Consider the following 21,488-nt stretch of genomic DNA (forward strand, 5'->3'; position numbering starts at 1 on the left):
ATATTAAAAACAAAAAGATCATAAGAGTGCCATACGTGTTTTAAAACAAAAACAAGACACTAAAAAAAAAAAGAAAGTGATCTCAAATGCCCCCTTAGTTTGTCATTATTTGCAGCTCTTTCATATCAGGTGTGCACACAAAATTTAGAATCTACTATTGGTCTTTCTATCCAATCTTAGTCCCGAGGATATGGTCAGCTCCTAAAGCATAAATATCGATGCTGGCTCTTCTAATATGTGCGTTCATCATCTTCATCCTATTTTTGAAGTTGTTGATGATCATATTTTAAAGAAGCCTTATGATTCAAATTTGAGACTCCTGAGTTTTGATGCTCCTATTAGCAAGACTGGCTAGAAATTAGACAAAAATCTCGCTACTCTCCAAAATTCACTTGGCTTCGAATATGACATTGCAAATGCGGGTTTATTCACTGGGCACAGATTGGGTTGGATTTTGTGATCCTCCTTGATCAATTGGGCATTCTACATCTATCTATTGTCTCTTTCAATGACAATGTAACAGGGATCTTTTGTTAACTTTTCTCTCTATGTTAGACCAAATTGAGCTTGCTTTTTAAATTCATGCTCAAGTATTCTCTCTTGATGTTTCATATTCTGATCGCTGATGCAAACCATTTATCATTTTCTTTTCAGGTGGCTGCACAGCTTTTGCAGAATACTGCTGATGGAAAGAACTGTTCTCCAGCAAAGGTATTGTTCCTTATATCTGGAATTCACGAATGTAATTACAGGTGGTGAACCATCTCGGCATCCATACATCGTTTCAAAGCTACCTTTTTCGTTTTTCCGCCAGGATAGCCGCTGAAATTCGTTTATCTCCCTCTAAATGTTGATGACCGCCCCTATCATTATCCCTTGCCATTCCAGAACCACGTCTTTAAGTCGTCTTTCTAAATACCTTTTAGGAGCCCTAGAATTATATCAACGACACTTACTAAGAATGAATGGAGAATGAGCACTTTTGTGATAAGGCTAATGATGATGTTGATTTTTTTTTTTCTTAATTGGAGGTTCTAACAAGGAATTTTGTCTTTAAAACATTGCCTTCCAGTCTAGTGAGAAGTTTAATTCAAAGGAGCAGAAGTATTTAATTCTTAGAATGCACTTCTTTGAACTTATTGTTTCTACTTGTTTCTTACCGCACAGTTACCCAGCATTTTGAAGATATTTCTTTTATCTCTATCTGATTTTTTTTTGCTTTCCATTGATTTTCCACCCTTCATGTCTTCGAGAAATTAATGAAGAATCGTTTTGGTTCCTATCATAAATTCAATCTGAATTGTGGAATTGATGAAATTATTTGCGTTTGTAGTAACTCCAGCTGCATGCCCAACATGAATTTCTGTCCTTGGATTTTTTGGTTCATCGTCTATTGAGTGAATTGTAGACGCTAATAAGTTTTAGTTTAAGACTAGCATTTCTTCCTGATTTTAAGTTCACAATTTTTCATCATTATTTTATTAATTGTTAAGTCTGTAGCCCCCTCTTTTGGCAATATCTTATCTAAATCACTTAAAAGTTGTGTAACTTGTTATGTAAACTGTAAAATATGATTACGAGAAAGTTAGTTTTCCTATGATCTATTAATTTTCTTGAAGTTGATTGATAGCTGTCCTTACGGTAACATGCAATGCTGCCGATTTTGCACTTAAAAAAGACTTTCTAAGGGCCTGTATAGGCATTTTCATGTCTGTTTATTTCATAACTGACCTTAAAGTCTATCTACCACTTTCCAGGCCCTCCCACCCCTACCGCCACTCCTCTCAACCACAAGGATATATATATGCAAAATATGTGCGAGAGCTTTAATGCGCTCACAAATTAATTTCCAAAATACACATTTTTCTCAAATATTTTGTGTTTTAGAGTGGGGCAAGGCGTTTACGTGATGCTATAATTCTTGGCTATCAACTACAAAGAGCCCCTGGCATAGATATCAGCATTCCAGATTGGTATTTACTTTCTGAAAATGAGGTTGGTCTTAATCACACATTACCAAATATTGAAATGAATGGAGACTTCTCTCTCACACACTTGTAAGTTTCTTGTTATCATGTAAATGCTCATAATTACATTCTCCTAATATGCACTCCATACTCATTTGAAGAAGTCCTTCTGTATATGCTGTCAGAGACATTCGGAATGTTGAAGTTCTTCATGGACAGCTTCATGGTCTATCTGATACTGTAGCTTTCTTGAAAAGCTTATCTGCACTAAATGATATTGATTTGGGGAAAAGTGCAGAGAAGCACCACTTGAGAGAGCAGGCTGCAGCTGCTGGAATCTTCAATTGGGAGGTTTAGAACCAGCTTTTCTATTAACTTTTTCTTAGATGTTGCAGCTAATTTCATTCTTCCTATAAATTGCTGAACTGTGATTTTCATTGTTTGTGGACTTGCATTATTCTGTGTCATTAATTGCTTCAACTTTTGCATATGACACCAAATTTGTCAATTGGTTGATTATCTCGGCCTCTTCGTTCTAAATTCCAAATTGTGTTTTCTATGAATGTGCTATTGATATCATGAATTGCTTAAGAATACTTACTTTTCTTCCCTCTCATCATAAGTATGGGGATACAACGTTTGTTAATGTCAAGATAAAATAAATATTTTACTTATCATATTTCTTTCATTTATTTTTATGAATCGTATTCCATTCGTGTTGTTCTCAGAGATAGTTTTTATTTATTTATTTACTTTTAAATTTGAAAGGAGGAGGGGCAAAATAAAATTAACATGGTCAGAATTTGTATGGAGGACACTTCATAATGGAGTTAGCACGCTACGAAGCACACACAAAAAAAAAAAAATCAAGTTTTTTGCCATGAGTGGAATGGACTAATACATTTATTGAAGCTGTCATTGGTCACAAGCATTTACAATCATAATTTTTTTGTGCATTAAGTGATATATGATTATTTAAACTGAAAAGCTTATGAGGAGTGAACCCATACGAGAGTACAGAGAAAATTCTCATCATATTTTTTTTTTTTTGGTTGGTACTGCAGGATGAAATTTATATAGCTAGGGCTCCTGGAAGATTGGATGTAATGGGCGGAATAGCAGATTATTCAGGAAGTCTGGTTTTGCAGGTTAGGTTTATTCTTGTAATTTGTAAGTGTGCCGTTGTTTTCTATTAGTTGCACTCACCTTGGATCTATAGAAGCATATAGCTATGAAATTTACATGTCTATGTAAGAATTCAATTTTTCAATTCTTATTGTAAAAGAAATGTCTATGTTTGCCATTAGACCATCTCTTTGGTTACATTTTTAGGCTGCTGATGACATTGTGGCCTTGGAATAGCTACCTTTTTTTCCTTAGGAGTGTGATAGTTGTGTATGGATTGATGAACAAAGAACTCAGTGGAAAGATTTTTTTGAAATTGATTATATTCGATTAAAAAATAAAATATTGTTGATGAGATAACTTATGGAAGATGTAAAGGATGTATTTAGTTTTTATTCTTTTCATGTTGACAATCATATTTTCTTCGATAATAAGTTTAGCAGAATAATCAGTATTTGAATTTTGGCCATTCTTTTAACTACTTTTCTTGCTAACATTTTTCTCCGTTTTCTAGATGCCAATTAGAGAGGCATGCCATGTCGCTCTTCAAAGGAATCACCCGACCAAACAGCGCCTATGGAAACATGCACTTGCACGACAGAAGGCAAAAGAAAGATTCACTCCATTACTGCAAATTGTATGTTATCAACTTTCTCACTAATTTCATGTATTTATTTGGTCTCAAACTAGAAGTGCAGTAATACTTTATATCAGGAAAAATTATGTTTGACAACTTATGAATTATTATTTTCTTACTTTGAGTGCCATTAAGTGCTTTAATTTACAATTTTTTCAAGTGTTAACATTGTGCTGGAATCAAACACAGCTTCCAGAAATTTCAAATGCTTCAGTCGTGCTATTTCATATAGGCAAGTTGTCTACTTTCCTTTGTAGTATTGGGACGAGATTTGACGCAACATGGCTAAATTAATGAATCTTATCTTTTATATATATCTTATCTATATATATATATATATATATATATACAGATAGGTTGTATGAGATGACCTAAAAGAAGACCCAACTCACACAATATAACACACAAAAACCTAAAGAAGCAAAGATTCATGAAGATAAAAAACTAAAAAGCCACCAACAGTCGCAAAGATGCGTGCTAGGGATATCCCACTTTAGTTCTTCCTCTACCTCTAGTTCTCGGAAGGGAGCCAGCTAACAAATTGGTAAGGTGCGTACCATTACCCGAAGTAACCAAAGTATCATTCATCAGATTTCTGAGCTCAAGTATGTCTCCATTCTTCTTCTTCCTCCTGGATGTGTAGACTTGTCATTCCTCATCTGAGTATTGACTCGTCTGATCCATGGATTGGTCCAAAGGTGGCCAAACAGGTGTAGGACGTTGCACATCATGATCCCCTGAGCCTGAGTAACATTAACATCTTTCTGAACCTGATGAGGCGATAGTGAAGCAGCAGAGAATGAGACGGTAGTGAAGCAGCAGAGGTATTTTCACTTGTAATATCAGTGATATGTTCTAGGGCAGACGGAGTCTGAAGTATCTCCCTCGCCTCCACGATAGGAGGTTTCGAAGACGGGTATTTGCAACAATGTGTGGAGACTGAATGATTGATATATTGCCTGCGGGAATAGTGACGTCTTCAGGTGTATCCTTTTGTTGATCAATAGTGTCATTAACTTGGAGCTGATCAGGAGTAATTTAAATCACTGCTTCTAGCGGAGCACTTTGTTTTTTGGTCTGAGGTGGGGATATAGATGATGACATTGAAAACTGGAGTGATCGAACATACGACAGTTCGAACAATACGAAAGAAAAAGACTCAATCTCTACCTTCTGTCAATATCCATGATGCTGTGTGTCCAACCAAATTTCCTCAGAAGCTGAAGAAGTAATGTCTCTTTCAACAAGTACTCTGGCTTCGGATGGACGAGAAAGATTAAAAGTAGGAATGTCCGTCTTGAGTAGCTTACCATAAGCTGAGGCAATAGAATACAATAATTTTTTAGAAAAATAATGAAATTTCAGACCATAAAGGCGAATCCAAACCGGAATGATTGGCGGTTCCGTCTGTAGGTCAAAATCCACAAACCTTTCAGGATCTTCATTGCTCTCTTATCAATCCAGATTATCATTCTAGTAAATAAGCATGTGTAATATTTTTCATTATTAATTTGAATAAGAATGTGTCACCCATATAATAGTCCAATTTTTCATTCCCCAACAAGGTGCATAAGTTCAAATTTCTTGCGAATAAACTCCATTTTGGGATGACCATATAAAAATTTACTAACCAAATTCAGACGATATGAGGAAGCAAGTTGAATATCTGCAGTTTCTGTAAAAAAGATGACAGACTTCTCATTTTTTCTACCAGGTTTTGTTGATGTCCTACTCCCACCCAAACGAAGGAGAGAAAGAACACGATTTAGGTGTACCTGAGGTGTGGGCACCCGTGAGGACAACTGCATGCGATCTGTCTGAAGTCATCCTCAAAATAAAGGTGTGACATTAAGAAGAAAACACGGGAAAAATAACGTCGACCGAAGCTGAAAAGGAGAACACACGGGAGCCGCACCGCAGAGCCGAGAACTCCCGAGCCGCTCGCGAGACGGAAAGGAGCCGCGAGACAGGAAGCTGCAAAATTTGCGAGACGGGAAGCCGTAGAACTCGCAAGACCGGAAGACAGCCGCAGAGGCACCCGCGAGACGGAAAACCGCATAACTCGTGAGAAAATGAGCCGCAGTGCCAAGAACTCCTGAGCCGGGAACGGGAAAGCTCGCAAGACGGGAAGGCCGCACAACAAAGCAAAACTCGCGAGACCCGAGGAGACTAAACAGAAATCAGGCGCAAAGACGCAGGAGAAGAAGCAGCGAAGCAACAGTTGCTAGGGTTCATCATCAGGTGAAACCCTAGCAGAGCCGAGCGGGAAGGAAGAAGACGCCATCCCAAGATAGAAATACATGTGTGTGTGTGTGTGTGTGTGTGTGTTAAGAAAGCCTAAGGGCTAATATATTAGAGAGAAAAGGATATAAATAGGTTGTATGAGTGGGCCCAAAAGTAGACACCTAACCCACACGGTACAACACACACAAAAAAACTCAAAAAAAGAGAGGGTACATATAAAATCAGCAAAACCCAAACCACCAGGGCACGGAAATAGTTAGGGACGATCCAATTTATTCCTGTCTCTGCCTTTGATTCCCGGAAGAGAGTTAGCTAACAAATTGGTGAGGTGCGTGTCATTACCCGAAGTAACCAAAATATCATCCATTAGATTCCTTAGCTCAAGTAGATCTCAATTTTTCTTCTTCCTCCTGGAAGTGTAAACCTGTCATTGCTCATCTGAAGATTGATCATTCGGATGAGGTGGTGAAGTTGTAGTAGAAGGATTGCCAACAGTTGTACCCACAGTAGTTTCTAGTATTTGTGAAGTATGAGTTGTCGCCTTTGTAGTTTCTAGTATATGTGAAGTATGAGTTGTCGCCTTTGCACCAGATACTTCATGAAGATGGGGAGCTGCAAGGTTCTCCTGATTATTAGTCCGAACACTATCATTTGTAGGTAAGGATCCTTCAGTATTGTTTTCAAGAGGGTTTGAAGGTGTAGGTTGCCTATATATATATGTAATTTTTTATTATCGGTCAATGAATGCAATACAACAACAATAATTTTGAAAGTTGCTCGATGAAAAAGTAAAGCCAAAAATACACCATTGAGGAAAGAATGTAGAGGACTTCATTTAAGGCCTTTTACTTGAGTTCCAGTAAATCTTGGATGGTGATGATGATTAAGAGGAATGTTGGACTTGAACTCTTGGGGGATGAGGTGAGGTGGCATTGAAGCTTCTAGCCACCTGGTGAGGTGTCATTATATCTAATTCTATGCCCGTATTTTTTTTCATTTTTTTTTGCAAAGAGCCATTCATTGTTTCTCTCTCTGTGCTGATATTTTTTTTTCCTTCAGGTATCATTTGGATCAGAATTAAGTAACCGGGCACCAACCTTTGACATGGACTTATCAGATTTTATGGATGGCCAGAAACCTATGTCATATGAGAAGGCGCAGAAGTATTTTGCGAAAGATCCGTCCCAAAAGTAGGTTATACTTACGTTTGAAGGAGATCTTTTTTTCTTTGCATTTGCCAATTGATGATATTGTTTTTTTCCTAGATGGGCTGCTTATGTGGCTGGGACGATCCTTGTACTAATGCATGAACTCGGCGTGCAGTTTGTAGATAGTATCAGCTTATTGGTAAAATCTCTCGCTCATGATGTTACTCACGATGATTTAAATTTGTTAAGCTTATATGTGTTATCAACATTTTTGCCAAGAACATTGAGAAAGAACTCGGTGTGCAGTTATTGAAGTTAATAATATCCAAACTTAATTTTGAAATTTTAATCTAAAACCAACGGGCGGGAAGTTTAAAAAGCCTACAGATGATTATTAGACTTCTTACTTCCTGCGGACCTTTAAATTGAAAATAAGTCCTCTTTAGGATTATTTTAATTTTTTGTTTTTATTGCTATGTTCATTTTAATAATATTTTTAGTGCATTGTTTAATATTTTTATATTTATATTTAAAACAAATCAATTTATTTTTTAAAAATACTTGAAATATTTAATGTTGTTAAAAATTACCAATATTGCTGGCCACTGCCCACTGCTCCTCGCTCAACTGTTGAATGCCATCCGCAAATGAACATCCGGGCATCATTCCCAAAATAAAATAGACTAAACGTGTTTTATTTTAAATCAAAACATAAATAAAAACAAACTAAAAAATTAAAAAAAAATAGAAAACCATAAATCTAAGGGCCCAAACGATCCTAAGCAAACATTTGTTAGGTGATCCATGCAACAATTTTCAAATATGTTTAGAAATATATACCGTATTTAATATTTCTAAAATATGAATTTCAGGTTTCTTCAGCTGTTCCAGAAGGCAAAGGTGTGTCTTCTTCTGCATCTGTTGAGGTTGCTACCATGTCTGCTATTGCTGCTGCACATGGTTAGTGTTTACTGATTTTAAATGAATTTCCCAAAAATTCAGCAAGTATATATTGTGTTGAGCATGCAGTCGAAGTTTTCTTTTTCTCTATTATATAATAACGGTCTAGTTCGAATATAGTATTACCATGGTAGTTTATTTGTATATTCTAAATGAACGCCTACTGCAAAACCCTTACATCAAATTTAGGTAGCATCAAAACTATTTTATTAAACAGATTGCAGTCTTTTAGTTCAAGGCCGTGAAAGCCTTTATCATTTCCTTCGATTAAAATGAATGGTTTGAGATTTGGAATAGACAAACACAATTTTATTGAAAGAATGTGGGGTATTTAAACCTAATTATAATAGAAATAATAAAGGAAAGAAATAAAATCATAATAAAATAACTTGAAAAGAAAATAAAATAGAATAAAGTAAAATAAGAAGTACATAATCAGGGAATAGGGGCAAATAATTAGTAATAACGACTTAGGGATAGTCGTTATAATCTAATATTCCCCCTCAAGTTAAAACATAAATGTCAATCATGTTCAACTTGGACTTGAAGTCATCGAACAACGGACGAGACAAATTCTTGTGAGGATGTCCGCTAGTTGACATATGGAAAGCAAACTCACCGGACTCAATCTTTTCTTTAATGAAGTGTCTGTCAATCTCCGCATGCTTGGTACGATCATGTTGGATAGGATTGCGAGCAATGCTGATTGCTATCTTATTATCACAGAAAAGTTGTAGCGGGATGGAGGTTGACATACGGAGTTTGCGGAGCATGATGCATAGCCAGAAAACTTCACAAATTTCTGAGGATATGGATCGAAATTCATTTTCAATAATGCTTCAGGCAACTACAGACTGCTTCTTGCTTTTTCACGTGACAATATTGCCCCATACAAATAAGCAATACTCGGAAATGGAGCGTCAATCATGGATTGATCTAACCCAATCAATATCTGTATAAACAACAATAGATTGAGAGGTGTGACGGGAGAAAAATAAACCCTAGCCTGGTGTACCTTCCAAGTAATCAAGAATCCAGTGGACAACTTGGATGTGGTGTTCATATGGGTCATGCATGAATTAACTCACTATTCCAACTGCGTGACATATGTCGGGGCGAGCATGAGCGAGGAAGATGAGTTGTTCCATAAAACGCTGGTAATGAGTCTTGTTAACAGACACAACATTGGGAATGTTAAATAATTTTTTAATAGGATCCATAGGAGGTTTGCACAGAAGAAGATTGTTCTCTGTCAAGAGATCAATCACATATTTGCGCTGAGACAGGCAAATTTTTTGAGTGGACCGAGCCACTTCTATGTCTAAGAAGTACCGGAGAGATCCCACATCCTTTATCTCGAAGAATGAAGTAAGAATGTCTTTTAAGGACTCCAATGCTAGGAGATTGTTGCATGTAAGAATAATATCGTCAACATAGACAATAAGGATAGTTATCTGACCACTGGAGGAATGCTAGAAGAAGAGAGTGTGAATCGATTGAGCCTGAGTAAAACCATGACCCACGACCATCTTTGTGAACTTGTCGAATGAAGCCCTTGAAGATTTATTTAGCCAATAGAGAGGCTTTCGTAGCCTGCACACTTGTCCTCTAGAGGCAGTAGAATCAAAATTCGGAGGAAGAGAAATGTACACCTCTTTTGTTAGCTCTCTATTCAAGAATGCATTCTTGACATCTAGTTGGAATAGCAATCAATACAGATTTACCACAAGTGATAACAGGACCCGAATAGTGTTTAACTTAGTCGTTGGAGTAAATGTTTTCTCATAGAAAATTCTGTAGGTATGTGAGTATCCTTTGGCGACCAATCTTGTCTTGTTGTGTGCAAAGGAACCTACTGTTTTTTTACCCCGAGGACGGTCTACGACGTCTCATGTTTGGTTCTGCTGAAGAGCATTTATCTCCTTCATTACTGTCGTTGTCCAGGCTAGATCAGCAAGAGCAATCTCAATAGTAGCAGGGATTTGATGGTTTGTCAGGACAATAGCAAATGCTCTCTAGGTCAGTGATAAATTGTGAAAAGAGACAATTTATTTTAGAATAGATGGAGGATGGTTAAATACATACTTTACTCAAAGAACTCATTTCCTCATTCAGAAGAGGATACATACTTTACTCAAAGAACTCATTTCCTCATTCGGAAGAGGGGTCATGCTGAGGATGTCGCCCGGAGTGGAGTTAAGGTCCTGTTAGGAGGTAGCGGGTTCCAAAGTAGGAGCATGGAATGGGTGCGTCGAGTGTAGACACAGATAGTGGGAGGAGGAAATTGTGGACTCAGCGGGACAAGGGAGTCCTTTGTGGCAGAAGCAATGGGGGGACCATCCATAGGAGTAGGATAAGAGACAATGTCGGGGAACTCAAGCGTCCCCTCCCTAGAGGCCGAGCTAGAAAAATAGGAAAGATTTTTAAAGAAGGAGACATCAACACTCACATAGATTTTGTTTGTGGTCAGATTAAGGCACTGATACCTCTTTTGAGTTGTGGAGTACCATAGGAAGATATATTTTATGGATTTGGAATAAGTTTGCTCTGAGTAGGGGTAGTGTTCCGAACAAAGGCAGTGCAACCAAAACTCTTGGGATCTAATATGGAGAAGTCTCGATTGATAGGGAAGTATGACATCAGGACGGCTAAGGGGGGGTTCGGAACTTGTGAGTGTTGGAGGGGACGCTATTTATGAGTTAGGTGGAAGTTAGAATGCTATCGTTTTAAAACTGTTTCGAGACATTGGATTGAAATATAATGGATCGAGCAACGTCGAAGAGACGACAATTTTTCTTATCGGCTATCCCATTTTGTGTGAGAAGTATCCGTGGAAGAACTATAATGGAGGATGTCCTTACTAAGAATTAACTCAAAATAGAGTTGAAAAACTCACGACTATTGTTGGTTCGAATGACTTGAATAGGAGTTTTGAATTAGGACAATATTTAAAAGTTATGGAAGGTCACAACGACTTCCAATTTGTCTTTTAAAATGTTACGTCATTCGAGTGTGATCATCAATTAAGGTCAAGAATCACCATTTATTGGTGTAGCCGGAGTTGCGAGAAAGTCCCCATATGTCACTGTGAATGAGGGAGAAAGGAGCGGAAAGTGTGTAAGTGTAATGTGGGTAATGGACCCTGCGTTGTTTGACTAACTGACATGTCTGACAATTGAAATTAGCGAGATTTTTATAAGAAAACATCAAAGGATACAAATTTTTAAATATTAAAAATTAGGATGACCTAAACAACAGTGCAACAACGTATTGGGACATTTAAATGACTCGAGATAGGCTATAACTTTTGAGTGTCTTGTCTTCACTTTCCATCTTCTCTTGAAGGTAGTAGAGTCCAGCTATCTTTTTAGCAGTTCTAATCATTCTCTTCGAACAACGATCCTTAAAAACACAACCATCTTATGAGAAATTTGCAACGCAATCAATATGACTTCTCGACTTGCCGACATATAATGAGTTAGATTGCAATCGGGGAACTTGCAAACTCCAAAGAGATCAGTCGTTAGTACAATCGACTCTTTACCAGCAATGGAGCTACATAATCCATAGGCAATTCTAACGGTATTTTTTCCAGAGCACGGTAGTAAGTCGAGAAAGTTTGTGAGCAGCCAATCATGTGATCCGTGAAACCTTGATCAATAATCCACAAACTAGAGGAGGGATAAACTGTGAGAGTTATAGGAAGGGTACCTTGTTGAACGTGGGAAGTAGACGAACCCGCAGCGACTTGATTTGCTCCAAGAAGCTTGATCAATTGCTTCATCTGGTGTTTTAAGGATTCGAAGGATTTCGAGATGTTCCAGGTAGGAGTCGTTTGAATTGAGTCGGGTTCGACCTTCGCCTGTGAGTCTCTTAGCAACAGAGGATTTGGCTGAATGTTTATATGTCGGCTTACTGTGAAGTTTCCAACACTTGTACCTAGTGTAATTGGGTTTGCGACAATAATCACAAGTGGAGCGACTGGTCCGAGGTGGCATGGACAAAGACTAAGCACTATTTGAGATCAAGGCGGATGATGCAGCTGAAGGAGTAGAAGTTTCGAGCATGAGATGTCTCCTGCTTCCCGACGATTCTTGGTGAAGCAACGCGAGCAGAATGAAGAGGATCCTGACCAAGAATACGGCCCCAAAATTCTTCATGGTCTTTGTTAAGACCATCAAGGAATTAGAACATACGATCATTTTCTATGATCTTCTTGAAAAGGGGTAAGTCGGCCGGAGAATCTCGAGTATAGTCGTAGTACAGATCGCATTTCATTCATAATGCTAAAAGGTCATTATAGTACTGGTTCATGGTCCTTGGCCCTGTTGTGCCTCCTGGATCTTCTTAGATACCTCATAGAGTTGGTTGGAATTTCATACTTCTCAGTATGTTTCACGGATAGCTGTCTAAAGAGCACTAACTGAAGGGAGGAACATGTGCGAACGACCAATTGACGTCTCCATGGAGTTGACCAGCCATGACATGACCATTGAGCTCTCTACTTCCCAAACTCCATATATCGGGTCGGTTTTTAAAGGCTCATGAATCATACCTGTGAGGTGCCCGAACTTCCCACTTTCTTTGATGAACAAAGACACCTCTTGGGATCATTGGAGGTTGTTATCGTCGTTCAACTTATGAGTTGTGATCTAGAAATTCATGTTGGCTTCAAGTCCTCAGGTCTGCACGAAGTGAGGGTTAGAGGCGATCATCCGGTGGAGTCAAGAACACATTCTGAGGGTATTTCATTGAAAGAATCAACTATAATTCTGATTGTTCCAAATGACATATTGTTGTGGTTCTGAGCCATCGATGAATTTTGGTAGAATCACGAATAACGGATACAACTGCAGGAATTTCAGGTAGCGGGACAACTTCAAGAATCCTTCATGCAGAACAATGACTGCAGGAGTAGAGGAGATGCAAGACAACTGCAAATATCTTTCATGCAGAACAACAACAGCAGGAGCAGAGGAGACCGGTGGCTGAGGCAGACCGACGACGGCACGCTGGGGCAGAGGAGCTCGACTGCTTGAATTTTTAGGTAGTTCGGCGGCTGTGCTGCACCATGGGATTTTGAGAATAGGTGGAATTTTGTGATTTGGTGGAACCGACAAGGGAGGCCGCTGGCGAGGAGAAGGAGGTGGCTGTTGGAACCAACAGAGGAGGCCAAGGGTTGTTGGATCTCGGGTTAGGCTCTGATACCATGGTGAGATTTGGAATAGACAAGAACTATTTTATTGATAGGAGGAGAGGTATTTAAACCGAATTACAATAGACATAATAAATAAATGAAATAAAATCAGAATAAAACAATTAAGAAGGAAAATAAAACAGAATAAAATAAAATAGGAAGTATATAATCAGGGAATAAGAACAAATAATAATTAATAACGGCTTATGGATAGCCATTATATTCTAATAGAATGTTATTTATCATCTTTATGGTTATTTATTAGTCATTTTTACGCATTGAAAGCTATGATCTCTTATTCATTTTTTCATACTTTAAAGCTTCACACCAAGTTGCCTCAAAAACTTGCAATTGTTTGTCTAAATTGGTCTACTTTGTAAAGAAAATAAAAAAAAAAGGTAGTCGAGGAACTGATCTATTTGCATTAGGATCTTCCTTTCAATATTCTCACTTGTTTCAACCGTCATGAAGAGCTGGATGTGAAATTACTTGATTGAAAATTCCATCCAAAATTGCATATTGATGTTGCAACTCACATGGTTATTTTACTAAATAAATTGTGACGTACTTTCATTCTATTACTGTATAGCGTGTAGCCACAACGTTTCTTTGGGTCTTTTATCCAGAAAAATAGGATTATAAAGAAGATGCTTCAGTAGAATTGGATAGCTATAATCACGAAGATCTACAATGTGCATTTTGGCGACTAAAGAGAAAAAAAATATTGAATAAACCAGCTATGTTATGTACAGAAACAAGTTATGTTAAATGGGCCAGAATTAAGATTTTTAAGATGAGTGAAATGTAAACTCATGAAGCATTAATTGTAAAATGATTATATTAAACAACTGAATGGTGAAGGATTGTGGCTTATAGGGCATTATAACTAGGAAGGGATGGTCCAAGCATAATTTTTTAGGGTCTGAATGATCCTGAAAAGCTGGTGTAGTGATGCGGGATGCGTATGCGAACGGGGTTGGGAATCCTGTAACTCAAAAATTTCAGTTTATTTGTTATTCGATGCATGTTCCAGAAAAACCTAGGGCCACGGGTCGGCCCCTTAGTTTCTAGTTTTCTTATATTAGCACTAGTATTAGGTTATTTTGCGTGGGAATGGTTATATGTTTGTTTTGGATTTATTTAGGGTTTGGTTACTTTGGTTTTATGTAGTAGAGATTATTCTCTCTAGCTTTTTTCTTTGCTAGAGTACTATATGCTTGATCTTTTTCAGGTGTTGTAGTTTTAACCTGATTGGATTTAGGCGGTGATCTCTCTTAGATGTATGTACGAACCTCCCATGTCGTCAAACCTCACTGCCAGCCCATGGCAGCTGCTGTCTGACTGCGTCCAGCTGTCAGTTGTGACAATTCTCTCACGACGGCCTCCATTTTCCTCTCTATCTCCTTCCTTAAACTCTCTTAAACAACCCCTATAACCTTCCTACATTGTCTACTAACCCTAGATGAGTGTTAGCTAGGAAGTATAATGCGGGCTAGGTTAAGAGATACAACCAAGATAAATTGCTCCAAATTTATACTCTGCAGAATTGGTGTAATTGATTCTTACCTTTAAGAAAATTCAGAACTGAACAAAAATAAGCAATTGCTGAAGTGAAGAAAAATTAATTGCAAAGAAGGATTTATAAAAGGATCCCAAGATACTTTTGATACACTTCTGCTAATTCTGATCACCTATGATGATTTTATTTACATGTATAGTTTTGTTATTCAAATTTTGAAATTTGTTTGTAATAATTGTTCTCTAGCAAAACTATGGATTCACGAATATTAATTTTATAATTCTTTATGCAAAACTAGATCATCGGTTTAAGTATTATTTTTGTTTTTGACACTTTTTATTTTTTGTAGATTTAAGCATAAATCCGAGAGATCTTGCACTGCTCTGTCAAAAGGTATTACTAAATATAATTGATGTTGTACTTTTGTGTTTTATTAGTATTTGAATGAAATTTCCTATCGGTTCAACTTAGAGGAAATTTTTTGTCAGGTTGAGAACCTCGTTGTTGGGGCACCTTGTGGAGTCATGGATCAAATGGCATCTGCTTGTGGTGAAGCCAACAAGCTTCTTGCGATGGTTTGTCAGGTTTGTTGTTTTAACTATGAGCAAAATACCTTCTACTTTTAAATTTGCTTTCAATTCTCAATGTTATTTTGTCCTTATAGCCTGCAGAGGTAAAGGAGCTAGTCTCAATCCCCACTCACATACGTTTTTGGGGCATTGATTCTGGAATACGGCACAGGTATTCATACTTCTATATATTGTAATGAAGTGATGCAGCTACACTTCTGTTGTCAAGTGGATAATTTTAAATATTCGTAAAGATGGCACATGCACAGTAGATGTAAATTAATTAAGATAATAATTTATTGGAGTGAAGATGATAATCTACGAGGCAAGGCATTTACCAAACTAGCAGAAATAACTCTAGTTTTCTATTGTTAACCTGTCATCGGATTACACAAATGTTATTGTGTTAATTGTGTTGTTATTGTTGGATCTTATCCATACCATCTTTATTGTATTGGACAGTGGCATGTCCGTCACTTAGGGTTTGGTTATCTATTTTTATCATCACTTTAATACATTTTTGCAGTGTTGGTGGTACAGACTATGGATCTGTAAGAATAGGTACTTTCATGGGGCGGAAGATGATAAAGTCTATAGCAGCTTCCTTGTTATCCTGTTCAGTGGAGAACACATCTGTACCTATAAACGTTGGTGATACTGAATTTGACGAGTATGAAGAGGAGAATATTGAGCTGCTTAGGAATGAAGCTTCTCTTAATTATTTATGCAAACTTCGCACACACAGGTATTTAATTGTTGGATTCATAGTTTTATTGGTGTTTGTTATTTAGAAAATTCTTGCTACCTTGTCTTTTGTTCATCTTGGATTATATATAATTCTAAATATTGGAAATCTACTTGAAGATAACTGTGCTTGCTCCCTGAAGTAGCATATGCCAATGATGTCATTGTTATTATTGTAGATATGAAGCTGCCTATGGAAAGAAGCTTCCCGAGTCATTACCTGGACAAATATTCTTAGAAAAGTATGTTGATCACGATGATACAGTTACTGTCATTGATCCTGGACGAAGCTATTCAATTAAAGCACCTACCAAACACCCAATTTATGAAAATTTCCGCGTTGAGGTTGGCTTTGATGAACTTTTTCTCATATTGTAGCTATTAAATCTCATGGAAAAACCTTTTGTGCTCAATCTTTTGTCCCAATTCACAAGTAGCATTTAGCTAAGCTATTTTGCCACCAATGGTTCATAGCCAACATGAGCACCAATCTATCAAAAATTAAAAACTTGCTTTATTTACATGTGGCCAACTTTTTGTCGATATGTTTTTTGTTTATCCACTCAGCTAAAACTAAAGAAATTTTATTCAACTTAGTTTAATTTTATGATGCAAAGAGAATAAATATTTCTACATAAGGGGGTCCCTTTTTTCCAGGAAATAGTTCAAATTCTAATCCTATAGCTACATGGCAAACAATTTACAAAAAAGAAAATTTTCTTTTCATTTGAATCTCACCAACATGAGCACCAATCTATGGCATCCTTCTTTCGTTTGTGTGACAGATTCATGGCAACCTTGCTTCCATTTGTCATGTCTTTTGTTTTTTATTCCTATTGTAATTGATAGCAGTCTCATGTTCAAAACCAAAATAAATTGTAGGTTTGTTCTTTCCTATTTTAGCGCACAATTTTTTAGGGTGATGTAATTACATTTGCTTGAAATGCATCCTTCCAAATGTTGCTATATGGAATTTTCATCTAGATTCTTCAACATTCTCTCTCAAGCTAGGCGGTAGAGATTTATCATTCCCAGCTTGTATAGAATGTTCAAGAAAGTTGAATTACATAGTCCTTCCGTAAAACTAGCAATTTAGTTACTTGTTAGGTGCAACTTAGTTCTTTTATGAAATACCTACCCACGTTTGTGTTTCGTTCAATTATGCAAGCTTGTTTGTAATATTGATTGTAGATTTGTTATCATAATATGATCTAATAGCTCATGCTCACTTATTCTTGAACGCTTCTAAAATAATTTTTAGACTTAGAAGTTCACATTTTTCTTTGGTAATGGCTATGAACTCATATTTTACGCTGGACCTTGAGACCAACAGTTTTTCTTGCTGCACTATTCTACAATATTTCCTCCAAATAAAACAATATTCTCGTTCGATTTTCCATCAACAAAAAACAAAAGATCATGCATATTTAACTAACACACACACACACATACATATCCTTCTAGTTTTACGGTGTCATTTTTTACTTGTGGAATAACTCTTTCTAGGGGTTGATTTCAAATATGTGAGAACAGATAAGCAAGTTTGAGATGAGATTCTTTCAACCTTTGCATGAATTGACTTATTTGGCTCACCATTGATGCCATATGAGGCGAGTATTGACCTTTGTCAACTTTGATCTCTTATTCATCAATAACCAGTTCCAATCTGCTGTAGTAGAGACTTATATGGATTACAATTTATCGTATTTAGTTCTCTCAATAAATTTAAAACCTTATGTTGAGAAATGATATGCCTCACGTATATTAAGGAAATTCTTTGCAGGGTGCAAAAAAACTCGTCGTTCGCGAACAACTTATGTTTTTTCATTGATGTTTTTAAATAATGAAAGTAACTTTGTTTTTAGAAATTTGAAAGAGGGTTGACTTAAATGAAGAAGATGATTCGCATCTTAACTTTGTTAAACTGATAGACATGAAAGAAATACATGAATGGATGCTACAATGAAGTTCCTCTTCAAGCATTTACAATCTATTTTTCTCTCTAGTTTACTCAATTATCTTTCTCGTAGCTTGGTCCTAAAAAATACAGTAGTTTGTTGAGAATATTACATGAAAATTTTGATCTTCAAGAAGCTATGGTTGGACAATAATTTTGCAGTGACGTTAGGAACATGAAGTACAAGCTAAAAGGTAGAGAAAAAATGATTGCAATTGAAAAAAACAAAAATCTCATTATATAACTTTGACCCTTTTGTAATTTTAGTTCAAACATTACAAGCAATAATGAACTCATTCTACAAAAATTATTCTACATTACTAAAGTTGTCCTAGGTTGTTTAGATATATACAAGGTTGTGCTTGATCCGATTTTGAACAGATACATGCTTGGCTCGAAATAGACTCGAATTGGTTATGTTTGGTTCGAATTCGAATCATGGCTCATTTTCGAGCCATCTCAGATAAAAATTTGAGTTCCAACCAGCTTGAATTGAAAACAAGTTGGCTCAAATCTTCAATTTTGGCTCAAAATTGGACTGAGCTGGCTTGAAACTAGATTGAGCTGGCTTAGGACATATAATTATGCCTTGTTTTGAATGATTGAAATAGTTGTACAATTATTAATTACAAAAAAAGATATAAAAATAAACAAATTTTCAATGTAAGCAATTTAAAGAGTGACTTTTATATTACAAATTACATTTACTCTAAATTGATATATTTACATGGTTGTACAAAATCAAACTTAATAGCTGCACAAATTTATCTTTGAGTTTGAATTTTTATCTTTTGTGATTTCACTTTTAGACATGGTTGCATCTACGGACCACAGGGACTTCAAGAAGCTGTGCAGAATCAAACTTAACAAAAAAGGTACAAAGAGGACAAAATCCATTAGAAAAAATAATTTGAATTAATTGGTGATATTTGAACAATTGGCACTCAGAAAAATTTCAGACTAGCGTATTGAGCTCCATTTGAAGTTGCCTGGTAAGTTGGTGTGGCAGGGAACGATGATTAGTAATTCATATATTACAACATACAACATAGTCTAGAGAAACAATCAGATAGAATAGCAACTAGTAAAATCTATTCATATGAATAATTGAGTCGTAAGGATAACCCATAATGATAATCTGTGCGAAGGCTTAAATTCTATAAGCATATCAATATATCATGGTTCACCCATAAGATGCCCCAAGATTCCAGATAGGTAGCTGAGATATTTGCTCCATCAAAAATGAAATTTAATACACGAAACAGCCAACTATTTTATCAAACAAAAATCGACATCTCCACAAAATAAAAGTACTAAGTGTGTGCCCATTCATTTTTAGGAACATGCGATCCAGAGAGCAAAAAAACCTCCAATGTGCCAAAATAATAAAAAAAAAAATAGAACCAGTATAGTATTTGTACTCACGGAAAAATAGACAGGTGAAGGAATAAAAAAAAGACAGTAAAGTGTTTGTTCTGAAATTTTATATAAGGCCAATAAATGCAACAAAAAACATAACCAATCCTTCGAAGGATCATTGAAGATTGAAATTATGTATTTATAGTCTATCCAAAATAATGTCAGGCTCGAAAAAAGATAATACAGAAACCACCCAGAGAGAGTAGGTTGTTATACTCACTCTTAAGACTCCTAGTAAACTCTTAATAAAAATGGGAATAAACTTGAAAAATATAACACTAAAATAAAAGAAACAATAGCATAAGTGAAGAAACATAATAAGCAAATACTTGATGATTCATGTGGCATAGAAGACAAACAAATTTGAAAATCAAACACTTAAAAACCTCAGGGGGGAAAACATGAAGCATCAATCAAAAGTCAAATAATATGGAATGATAATTAGTTCCAAGTCCCAACACAATACACCCACAGTCACCAACCACAAAATCTATTTGACGATCCACTTTGAACATAGTTGATTAACAATAGAGATACTTACATCACAGTTCATTCAAGTTCATGGAATCATAGAATGTCATACTGAAATAAAGAAAGTTATAGTTCCAAGCCCTTGGCTTGCAAATGTTTAAACTCCTCTCCTCTCTCTCTCTCGTCTTCTCTTAAAAGAACGAAGTCCTTTGTAATGCTAGCTTTAGAAAAATCTAGCGTTACAATGTTCTCCACTACAAAAATGTTTTCCTCAAAATTTATATGTTAATTATAATTATGATTATAGGATCAAATACAAACTATTTAAAATTTTCTCGTTCTTTATTATGATGACTCTTTCAATAAGAATCATCTCACTTAATTTAAATCATTTGCACTGATATCACTTTTGGCACGACCCGTCTCGGGGCTTGAAATTGTTTAAGACGAGAGCAGACAGTCGTATATTGATAAATCAAATATTTCATTTTACATAACTAACATTTAATCATCAAAAAACAAATAAAAGAACCACTAAAAAAAAGATTAAAATAGTTAAATTTACCTTATTTCTTGTTGCCCATGTCTTTTATAAATATTTTATTCTTTATTAGTTATCTTTAAATAAAAGTTTAAATTTGAAAACTTAATTTAAAATAACAGTGAGCTAAAAAGCCAATGTGTATTAATATGTTTAAATTATAGTAACACAATGAAAAGAAAATATTTTTTGCATGTTAATCAGACATATATTAAATTTGTATAAAACATTTAATAGATTACGTTTTCAATGAGATTTTTCATGATGGTTTAAAACATTCAATGTATGTTATTATATAAGTTACATATCTATATCTTTTTATATATAAATACAATTATCACAAGATCACTATCTAAAATATGTATCAATTAAGATATATCAATATCAATAATCATTTTCATTTACGTGTATGAGTACTTGTCGACGCTAAAAAGAAAGAAAAGTAAGAAGGTTAGGGGGTTGTCCGTAAGAAGCTCTCGGTCGCCGGAATTGAAATTTCGTCACCCGCTTCGAAATGACGTTTAATTTACATATATATGTATAATTTTAGAAAAATATGAAATCAAACTGACCTCATATTTTTTACAGTTTAAATGAAAGAACGCTTTACCTCAAATCCTGTATTTATCCCGAGGGATAAACATAAGACTTGAGGATGAGACTCGATCAAATAAACTAAGAAATATATGACATCCGTTTGGTCTGCGAAATCGTTTTATTTGCCGACAAGTTCCCCTATTTAATACAAGGAATTAAATAGGGTTTATTTTAGGCTGGGATCGAAAAAACTTCCTATAAGGGCAAACCCCTATAGTTAATTACATCTTAAATGACCGAAGTCACTTAAGAAAACTTTCGATAAAAATAAGGGAATACTATCTTCAAAGAAGTCAAAAGGATAAAACTTTTCAACGAAATCGGACGAAGAGGTGTGAAAGGGGAAATGCTCGAATCTGGAACATTGTTGAGGAATCCAAATGAAGAGAAACT

General features: G+C 35.9%; 1 protein-coding gene across 2 annotated transcripts in view; it reads left to right on the forward strand.

Annotated features, from left to right (window-relative positions):
- The window catches only part of LOC110026877 (L-arabinokinase-like), a 72,926-nt gene that overhangs the window by 42,160 nt on the left and 9,278 nt on the right, over window positions 1-21,488 (forward strand). For both annotated transcript variants that reach the window (XM_020728070.1, XM_020728071.1), the window contains 13 exons: window positions 655-711; window positions 1,888-2,057; window positions 2,153-2,318; window positions 3,032-3,115; window positions 3,607-3,729; window positions 7,033-7,163; window positions 7,239-7,320; window positions 7,994-8,081; window positions 15,147-15,190; window positions 15,286-15,381; window positions 15,462-15,538; window positions 15,893-16,111; window positions 16,290-16,455. In XM_020728070.1, coding sequence (XP_020583729.1) covers window positions 655-711; window positions 1,888-2,057; window positions 2,153-2,318; window positions 3,032-3,115; window positions 3,607-3,729; window positions 7,033-7,163; window positions 7,239-7,320; window positions 7,994-8,081; window positions 15,147-15,190; window positions 15,286-15,381; window positions 15,462-15,538; window positions 15,893-16,111; window positions 16,290-16,455 — 1,503 coding nt within the window. The remainder of the gene's footprint in view (window positions 1-654; window positions 712-1,887; window positions 2,058-2,152; window positions 2,319-3,031; window positions 3,116-3,606; window positions 3,730-7,032; window positions 7,164-7,238; window positions 7,321-7,993; window positions 8,082-15,146; window positions 15,191-15,285; window positions 15,382-15,461; window positions 15,539-15,892; window positions 16,112-16,289; window positions 16,456-21,488) is intronic.

This window comes from Phalaenopsis equestris, unplaced genomic scaffold, assembly GCF_001263595.1.
Source record: "Phalaenopsis equestris unplaced genomic scaffold, ASM126359v1 Scaffold000402, whole genome shotgun sequence".
NCBI classification, from domain to species: domain Eukaryota; kingdom Viridiplantae; phylum Streptophyta; class Magnoliopsida; order Asparagales; family Orchidaceae; genus Phalaenopsis; species Phalaenopsis equestris.